This window comes from Zosterops lateralis, assembly GCF_965231275.1.
Source record: "Zosterops lateralis genome assembly, chromosome: 3".
Lineage (NCBI taxonomy): Eukaryota > Metazoa > Chordata > Aves > Passeriformes > Zosteropidae > Zosterops > Zosterops lateralis.
In genome coordinates, this window is record NC_139764.1 from 104,998,272 (window position 1) to 105,008,437 (window position 10,166).

The 10,166-nt window shown below is 37.3% G+C and overlaps 1 protein-coding gene across 1 annotated transcript; it reads left to right on the forward strand.

Moving 5' to 3' along the window:
- Positions 1-1,139: 1,139 nt before the first annotated feature.
- TDRD15 (tudor domain containing 15) lies at positions 1,140-9,813 on the forward strand (the record flags this gene model as incomplete). Its single annotated transcript, XM_083858544.1, has 1 exon — positions 1,140-9,813. The coding sequence occupies one exon, from the start codon at positions 1,140-1,142 to the stop codon at positions 7,017-7,019; it is 5,880 nt and encodes a 1,959-aa protein (XP_083714670.1). The 3' UTR covers positions 7,020-9,813.
- Between the last annotated feature and the right edge of the window lie 353 nt (positions 9,814-10,166).

Genomic DNA, 10,166 nt, shown 5'->3' on the forward strand with positions numbered 1-10,166 from the left:
TTCTGCCCTGCTGCTTTACAGCAGAGGTGCTCACTTACAATAGAGTGTGGTTGGTATTTTGTTGAGTTTTTTTTAATTTTTTTTGTGAACAAGAATGTTAGGGATCAATATTTTTTCTGAAGACAGGTTGTATATTCAGTAGCTACTTCATGTATGCTTGTGATGAAAACTACCATGACCGTTTCACTGAAGATTTTTTTGCAAGCCAAGGGGGATTTTGTCCCAAAATCTTGTAGTTGAAACTGAAAGTTTAAGTTCCAGCTTTACATAAAAATTCATAAATCAAGGTTATCTTTGTCCAGACTATCCTTGAGTATTTATCCACTGTGTTTGCATTTGATGTTGTCTACCTCAAATTATTTTGTTAGAACAGCAGTTTGTTTAATGAATTGATTGATTAAATTATGGTCATACACAGCCTTTTTAAACAATCACTGATTCACCAAATTAATAATGTATGGATTGAACTGGAAGTTGGGCTTCAAGACTGGATTATAGATCAGAAAAGTACCTGAATGTTGTGAAGATATTTCAACTGTCAGAATTGGAGTGTTGAGACCATACAAAGCACAGGTTGTTACCTGATGAGCAGTGCAGAAATGTTGTACATAGATGTAAATCTCAGGATGCCCTTGCAATTATATGCCTTAAATATGCTATTGGTACAGACAGCCAGAGTAAACAGTAGAGCTTGGAGCTATAAATGGTTGGTGATTTGAAGAAGTGATTTAGACAGAAAAAACAGGTTGAGTAGGGAGCGAGTCCTTGGTCCTTTACATATTAAAAGGAAAGAGAAACAGACTGAAATACCTTGGTGTTATTGTGGGAGCAACATTTTGATTAAAATTAATCTCAAGTGATAGAGCCAATCTGTAGCCATGAGAGTAAATCCAGAGGTACTTCTTTCCACGTTATCTGGGCCCGTCTTTACTAAGAGGATTGTGTGGAGCGTATCCCAGTTGCCTAAAACATGACATTCTTAAATGTTTAGTGTATGTTTTAGCCAGAATTTTAATAATATGCTGTTAAGCAATATTGAAAACAAATGTCACATATCATGTAAGGAATTAGTTGCAAAGAAAAAAAAAAAAAGGCAGAAAATTATCAAAATGATTATACTCCTTTTCTTTGCAGACAGGATGGAATCTCTGACTCCTTCACCAGGCTCAGTAGATAAGAAATTGAAGATAACTCATGTAGAATGTCATCCTGAGTGCTTGGTTATTGTGTTCCAGGCTCAATGCAACGCAGGGTGTGAGCTTGACTATTATATACTGCAAAATGAAATACAGCGTGTGTTCAAAGTAAAAGATGATGTCTGTGTTGGTGGATCTTGCTTGGTGGAAGACACAGAAGGAGAATGGCATAGAGGAAGAATTCTGAGAAAGAAAGGGAATATCTATGAGGCTTTTCTTATAGACACTGGACACGTGTTGGCTGTTGAGGAAACACATCTTGCTGCTGCTTGTGATGAATTGTTTCAGCTGCCTCCAAAGGTGATTTTGGGTGTTTTTGCAAGCATACTTCCTCTTGGAGAAAAATGGGGTCCAAAAGCCGTTAACTATTTTTCATCTCTGGTAGGATTACAGATCACAGGTCATGTGAAGGCTGTTACACCATATCAGCTGTTCATTCTAGAAGTGCCTAAGATTATTGCTGATGTTCTTGAACTGCAGCTGGGTAAATTTATTGACAGCGATTCATTTTGTCTTGTTGTAGAAACTTTAGGAGCATTGCCCCAGGGAATGCTTTGTAAGAGAATGCCACAACTGTTGAAACAGAAATATCCATTCAGGGAGTTACTTACCTTAAATAATTCTGAGAAACCAACAGATTTTTGGCACGTTCCAGATCAACTCTTTCCACGTGTACCTGTTGGCAGTAAAGAAAATGTAAAAATAACTGGTGCAATAAGCCCAAATAAATTTTATTGTCAGATGCAGAAATGGCACAAAGAGCTGGAATATTTGACAGGAGCTATGCGTTTGTACTATGAAGCTCTTGTTGGAGAAATTACCACATCTTGTGATAGTTTAGGGCTGCTCTGTGCTGCCAAGAGGCAAAATGGACAGTGGCATAGAGGAGTGATAAAACAACTTCTCGCTGACCATGTGGAGGTCTGGTTTATGGATTTTGGCATTACTGAAACTGTGCCACCTAGTTGTGTTCGGAAACTGAAAGCTGAGTTCATGACGTTACCAATGATTTCGTTTCCATGTGCACTGTCTTGTTTTGGTAGTCAGGACGAAACAGTAATAAAATTTCAGCTCAAGGAACTTACACAAGCCTTAATAGGACAAACTTCTGTGTGTGTCCATGTTGATTTATATAATAACACTGAACGCTTGTATTATATAACGCTGCAGAAACAAAATCTTGGAATTAATGCTGAGCATCCAGAAAACCAGAATGAGACAGCTGCATCCTGTGTCTCACTTTCGGAACCAGAAAACAAAAGTACTCCACTAAACCACAAACTAAGTCCTGAAAGAAACAATTCATCTAAGAATTACTCTGGAAACAAAGAAACAAAAATCTCCTTACCTGAATGGGACGTTTCTTTCTCCATCTACTACAAGAGAGAAGAGATGCAAATGAACTCATTTTATGGAGCTTTTGTAGTGTATGTCGTAAATCCATCTGACTTTTGGATTCAAACGTGTAGATACCAGAGTGAGTTTCAGATGCTGATGAAGAATATTGCCTGCACATACAGTAAGTGTAGAGATGATGAGATGGTCCTTAAAAAGCCAGAACCTGGGTTGCTCTGCTGTGCCCGGTATAGCAGGGATGGATGTTATTACCGGGGTGTTGTCACAAAAGTGTTTCGTGTTAGCATTATGGTTTACTTTTTGGATTTTGGAAATATGGATACAATACCTTGTCACTATGTGAAAACATTGCTTCCCCAGTTTTCTGATTTACCAGCTTTAGCTATGTGTTGTTCCCTTGCTTGTGCATTTCCTGTTGATGGTGTGTGGGTTAAAAAAGAAACTGATTTCTTTAAAAGCATGGTGTTGAACAAACCACTTCTGCTTCATGTCATTGGAAAGCAAAACAACAAGTACATTGTTAATGTGCAGTGTCACACTGGTTTCCTGCAAGGAAACGTTGCCACGTGTATGATTCAAGCTGGTTATGCTGAATATCGGCTAAAGCCACCAGATTCTGTTCCAAGGGCAGCAAAAAAGCAGCACAAGGGGAATCACCTCAAATGTAAAAAAGAGAAAATCAATGCAGAGAACACCAGTAATATTTGCAAAAATAAGGCATCTGGAAATGGCGATGTACTTCAGAAGGAAGGATCATTAAATGTGCCACCAGTGCCTAAAGAATCTTTTGTGCCATCCTGTTTAGGAGAAGGTGCTGTCTCTAAAATGCATAAATCAGTGTGTGAAAAAGAACTAGTTTATAAAGGGCTTGTGTTTAAACCAGGAGCTGTTTATGAAGTGGTGTGTTCTTGCATTTTTTCCCCAGCAGATTTTTCATGTCAGCTGCAAAGCAAATTGCCAGAGCTACATAATTTAATGGGACAAATTCAGACTTACTATAAAGATCATACCAGTCCCTACAAAACTGGACAGGTTGCCTGTGTTGTTAAGTGTCCCAAAGATGGGAAGTGGTACAGAGCAGCTGTTGTTCAGCAGGTATCCACAAATGAAGTTGATGTAGTTTTTGTAGACTATGGTTATCGGGAAAGAGTTTCACTTAAAGATGTTCAGGGTGTTATTCCAGATTTCCTAACTCTAGAGGGCCAAGCATTTCGATGTGGACTTAAAAATGTGGTCTTACAGACTGACTCACTTAATTGGTCTGAAGAAGTGCATAGACAATTTGAAGACTTCATTTCTTCTTCTGGAGGACCACTGACTTGCACCATTTATGCTCTTGTTCTTGTGAGCCCCAACTGTTTATGCAATGTAGTTGACTTACAGACCCCACTTACTAGCGTAGAGGAATTCCTCAGGGAACGTGGTCTCTCCCAGTCTGAATGTGTTGGGCAGGGAAACCTTTCATGTTTGGGTTCTCTGTACAGTTTTTGCTATTCGTCTTTTAATATAAAAATTGGAAGTGAGGAGGAGGTTTATATAACTCACATAAACAGTCCTTCAAAATTCTATTGTCATCTTAATCGAAACACTGAAACTCTTGAGGCATTGATGAAGAAGGTTAATGATATAAGTAAAATGTCAAGTAATGGAAATTACCATAGCAATGCACGACTGTGTATAGCCAGATATGTGGAAGATGGTCTCTTTTACAGAGCTTTGGCTTTTCCAGTGGAATCAACATCCTTTCTGTGGGTTGACTTTGTGGATTTTGGAAATAAGAGTATGGTGGAGCGAGACCAGTTGATGCCTATTCCAGATTCTGCCACTGACCTACTATTCACACCCATGCAAGCTATTAAATTCTATCTGTCAGATCTTAGGGGGGCAGAATTTCCAGCAAGAATTACTACATGGTTTGTAAAAACATTCCTTGGTAAACTGCTGAAGGCTGTAATTTTATCCAGAGAATCAGATGGAAAGATTGTTGTGGAGTTGTATGATGGACAGCTCAAAGTAAGCCAGAAAATTAAAGAAAAGGTATTAGAAGAGTTGGCACGGGAAAAGCGTACAGAACAATTGAGAAGTAATGAAGGAGGAATATGTCACATGAAAGATGACAAAGAAATGGGTAAAGTAAGTGTTACAGATCCTGAAGTACTTAAATTGAAAACTGAAGTGAAAAGCCAAGTCCATGGCGAGTATTACCAGGCAAGTACTGGAGAGAATTTTGGAGATGAAGAGCAAACTGCATGTAGCACACCAGAGTTGTGCAGTGGATTCTCAAAACAGAAAACTTTACAGGACAGCGAAGAGCAAGGTTTTAGAACTACTTTCAGTGCTCTTCCAGAGAATGCAGAGGAACATTGGATTGGACAACCTGCTTCTCACTCACTCTCTTATTCTGCTTTATATTCAAAGGAAATAACTGTAAATGCTGTCTCTGAATCTCGGAATGACAAACAAAGTTGTACAGGTCAACAAGAAAAGAGTAATAAAAATATACCTACATTAATCAGTCTTCCTCAACGAGATATCCAAGTGAATACCGAAGTAACAGGTTATATTTCTCATATGAATAGTCCATCAAGTTTCTATGTTCACTTTGCAGAGGATGAAAACTTAATAATAAAACTAGCAGACGATTTAAATGAAAGCTTGGAGAATAGAGGTCAGGAAAATTGTTTAAATGAGCTCATGGTAGGGGATCTCATTGTTGCAGAGCACAACGCTGATTGTTTTTACTATAGAGCAGTTATTAAAACTCTGAAATCAGGAGATTCCTATGAGGTAGAATTTATTGACTATGGTAATGCTGCAGTTGTAAGTTCATCAAAAATCTGCAGGATTCCAGAAAAGTTCTTAACTCTGCCAAGGTTTAGTGTTCATTGTTTCCTTAGCAGTGTAAAAAGTTTTCCTGGTGGAAGCTGGACTAAAGAAAGTGCTGCTTATTTTGCAAGAACGGTAAGTGACAAGCCAGTAGTTTGCAAGTTCTTACAGCAGCATGGCGAAAAGTGGGAAATAGATTTAATTTGTGATGGAGAGTCTTTGTCTAACAGCCTTTTGCATAAAGTAGACTGCGTAAGGTTGAAAAGCACATGGATATTTACTTTGGAAAATAAGCCTAAACGAAATGGTAATCCTCGAAAGTCTAAGAATAGATTCGGTGGCCAAAATAAAACCAAGGCTGCTGGGATGAAAAAGATTTCTGTAAAACCCTTAAGTCTCCTTCATCAGGTTTTAAATTCTGGACAAGTAGAAGCAGCAGAAGTAGTTAAAATTTCAAAGAGTGGAGAATTTTATGTACAGTTACTTAAAAATCTGCAAATACTACATGAGTTAAATGTAATGCTTGAGAAAGAAGCACAAAGAAGTGATCTGCTTAGAGTGGGTGACATTGAAAAAGGACTGGAATGCATTACACAATCTGAAAATAACTTAAAATGGTATCGATCAAAAGTGGTAAAGAAATTTGTCAGGGAAAAGTTAATGCTAGTTTTTTTTATGGATTATGGCACGTGTGAGGTGGTGTCCTTAAATAATGCAAAGATGCTCAGTGATGACATTAAAAGTATTCCTAAACAAGCCATTTTTTGTAGATGGAATGGTTTTAAAAACCTAAAGAAAATTCATTTATGCCATGTAGTAAATGCACTCTTGGATTGTGAAATAAGGATCTTGTTTTTGAGATATTTGAAATCATCTGATATCTGGGAGGTAGATATTTTAATAGGAGACGTTACACTTCAGGAGTATTTGAACCAGCTCTTAAGTCATTGTTGGACAATTGTTGGACCAGAAAAATGTAGTAATACGAACTGTAAGGAGTTTGATATGTCATTTGAGATAAATCCAGTCATGTGGATGCTGCTACGTAGTGGCAGAACATATCCTGGATGTGCAACTGCAGTTACTGATCCTTCAAACTTCAGTGTCCAGTTTGAAATCTTCTTTGATTGCATGCAAAACTTGTCCTTGCTGCTCTCTGACCTTCCTGAGGACTTGCCAGCTCTTCCAGAAGAACAGGTAACACCTGGTGCTACCTGCTTGATCGAGTTTGGGCAAGAAGCAGAGTGGTACAGGGCAGAAATTAATGAAGTAACAAGTCAGTCTGTTGTTCTTACATTTATTGATTATGGCTTTCTGAGGACCATCCCTTACTCTGATATCCATAAACTTAAACATGTTCCAGAAAGTCTGTTACACTTGCCACGCTTGGCACACTCTTGCTCTTTGCATGATACAGTTCCTGGCAAGGGGCAGCACTGGAGTGAGGAGGCTATACTTCTGTTTCAGAAACTTCTTCATAAACCAGGTCTGGTATTTCATTTTATCCACTATGGCTCTGAAATGAAGTTAGAGGTGGATGTTCTGTGTGAGGATAGCAGTGTGTCTGATGCCCTAATTGCTGCAGGCCACGCAGTCTGCTCTCACCGTAGGTGCTGTCCCATTCCAGCTGACAGACTCTAATCAGAAAAAAAGAATTGCAAGTGAAATGGCCAAATTCTAGTTACTATGCTTCCCTTTGTGAACCAGAATATAATTATGATGAAAATTCTGATTTTGCTGACAGAAGTTTGGCAAAGAAGAGAAACAAGGAAGCTTTTTGAAGCACAGCATTAGCTATAAAAAGTTTCAAAGAAGGGGGTGTGGTTACGTGGCTATTGGAATACCATTAACCAAAGGATCTGAGTTTGCAACACTGAAAGGAAAGAAAACCTACAGAAGATGGACAATACTGTGAGGATGTTGTGATCTTTTCAGCATTATGATGACAAGAAAATTAGTCATAACACAGAGTAAATTTGCTACCAGAACCACTGGTTGAGACTTGTGGTTCTGATGTTATACAGTCTGAAAAGACAGTATGTGAAGCTACTGTGAAAGAATTAGTTGAATAGTCAGTAGGCTGCAGTTAGAAAAGCACTACTTCAAAGCAAAATAAACCAAAGAACCTTTTTGTTGGAATGCTCTCAAAGTTTTTGTTTGTATATATATAATCTTTATTTGCAGTAGCATCTGGTTTACGGTGGTGATATCTCCAAGTTTTGTTCATAAAACAAAGATGCCAGACATGCTCTTTTCTTTGTTTCTGATTCCAGAGTTTCCATGTGAGAAAAGTCTTAGCATTTACTGGATCTGCATCCCCATTTATGGGAGAGACATGCACTAAGTTATTTTCAATTACCTCTTGATGTACAGATGCCATTGCCCCTTCTGAAGGTTCTCTTGGTATCTGAGTTGCTTCATTTTGGGATTTTTCACTCTGCCGAGTGCGTGTGTTCCCCTCATGTCTCTCCTTCATCTTCCTCTCCATCTGCCAGAATGAAGAAAGGGAGTTTTCTTCAGGTGCTTAGTCTGTAAAGTCAAAATACTGTTTTTATCTTAAAGGGGAACATTCAGAACCTTTTCTTCTTTTCTTCTTTGGGAGGAGGAAATTTCAGAGCTGAAAAGTGATAATAATACTGTGTATCTTAGAAGGGTGGGGTTTTTTTTCATCATCTAGTTAGAAATGGTAAGAATTTGTCAACTGTTTTTTCTGATTTATTTGCTTATTTATTTTATTTTTTGCCCTCACCTCCTTCCTCAGTTGTTTGGACAAAGATAAAATATGAAGAGTCCTGAAGCAGTGAGAGGTTTTCTTTGTATGCTCTGTGATTGTTTGAATTTCAGTGAGAAAACGAATACAACCCAAATGATAGACAACATATCTAATGCATTTCTAGAAGTAAACAAGATTTAACAACATATATCCTCTTTTCCCCCCTGCCCCCCCTCCTTCTCCTCCCCTCCCCATCACAATGTATTTAATTCATGTGAAAATCTGAAAGCTTTATCTGGAAAACAGATTTTTTTATAATTTTTTCAGTAAGAGAGACGTGTCTGGGAAAGTCAAATAAATAAGAGGGGAGACAATGCCAGCTGATCTTTACAAGGCTCACTCTGCTGGTGAATTATTCTTGAAGCTTTGTCATGGTAAACTACAAAAAGTTTGTAATATTTTCATTGTACAAGTGAAAAATGCCCATTACTAACAAATCAGAAAATATTGTAAGATCAAAATTTCAAGTAAATACTATTTAAAATATCAGTAGTGTTATGTTAATATAGTAATTAGAAAAAAGTGGTGGGGCTTGTAACCATTTGTGATTGTTGTCTTTATATTGCACTGTTTCTTTATATTTCAGAATTTCAGGTTTTTCCTGCTTAAATTTGTAAGCTTACCTGGCACATTCTTTGTCAATAGTTAGACATACTGCTGGCTGTTAGTATAAAACACAAAGGTTGTATTGTGCAACATTACTCATGTTGAGTGATGACTTTTACACTTGCTGTGCTGGTTCATTGTAGTGCCACGTAAAAGCACTGACACTTAGGTGTTAATTAACACTGATTCTAACTTCTGGCTGTCTTTCAGTTGGAAAAGTAGGATCTTGGGCATCTGTTCTTTTTAAAAATCATTTGGATACCCTAAATGCAGACATGTTGTGTGCAGTAATACACAATTTGTATGTATTAAGTTAAATGAGTTTTTTGCTAATCTACATTGTGCTTTAACTTGTATGTGGTTGTAAAATATTGCTTCTCTAATGTTACAAAATAGAGCCTAGAAATGATGTATGAATAAGAAAAAATTAAACAGCTGTGTGTACTATTTTTATGTTCCACAAATTGCAAATGTTAAATTTATTTGCAAGAACGCGTGTTTTGTTTTCAACTTGTAATGAGATCAGCTTGCAATTGTAATTCCTTTAGTGAAGATCTGATACTCAAAATGCTTCAAGTAAAAATCAGATAATTGAAAATATTTCAGTATTATACTGCATCTGTAAATATAAAGAATGTCTTGTTTGCCACTGTTGATGCAGATTCTCAGAAGTGCATTACAAGGATGTGCTGTGATCATTAGATTAAGTTGCTGAGAGGTCTGGCTGTGTATTTTATGCCCAGTCTTCTTTCTCTGGTGTGTACCCCTGCTGTTACAACATTTTTCTTGTAAGAAGGAGAAGCTGTACTCAGAATCTAGTTGGAAGAAGTTGTCAACTATTTAGGATGTCGAACTTTAGGTGTGTTTCCTATTTGTTTTAGAGTGAACATAATGCTGAACAAATGCAGTACTTTGTGTAGTAGTAAATTTTTTTGCTAAAATTTAATTTGAAAGTAATGTTTATCTTTCTTCGTATCTTTGTATTTATTTATAGTGTATCATTGATGACTGTGATTATTTTTAATCCACAAAAGTGATAGAGAACCAGTTTCATTTGTTTGGAATTCAAAACGTTCATGTGTATACTGCCTTTTTGTCATGAATAAAATAAAATTAATACTAAAAATATTAAATAAAATGCTTCTCTGTGTAACTTGCCCTGCCTAAGACATTGTGAAGTTTTCTGTGACCTTTGCTGTTGATCAATGCATTGGAAAATAATCTGAAGCTACATCATTATGTATTGCATGGGACTTCCAAGAGGAAGTACCTCTCGCTGATTTTGCTGAACATTTTTGGCTGATTTAGGACTAACTTTGCACTACTTGCAGAGGAAATGTGGTCAGACTTGAGCAATCAGAAATTGTGGCCTTTGAGTTGGAGACAAGATCATTGAGGATTCACGTAGG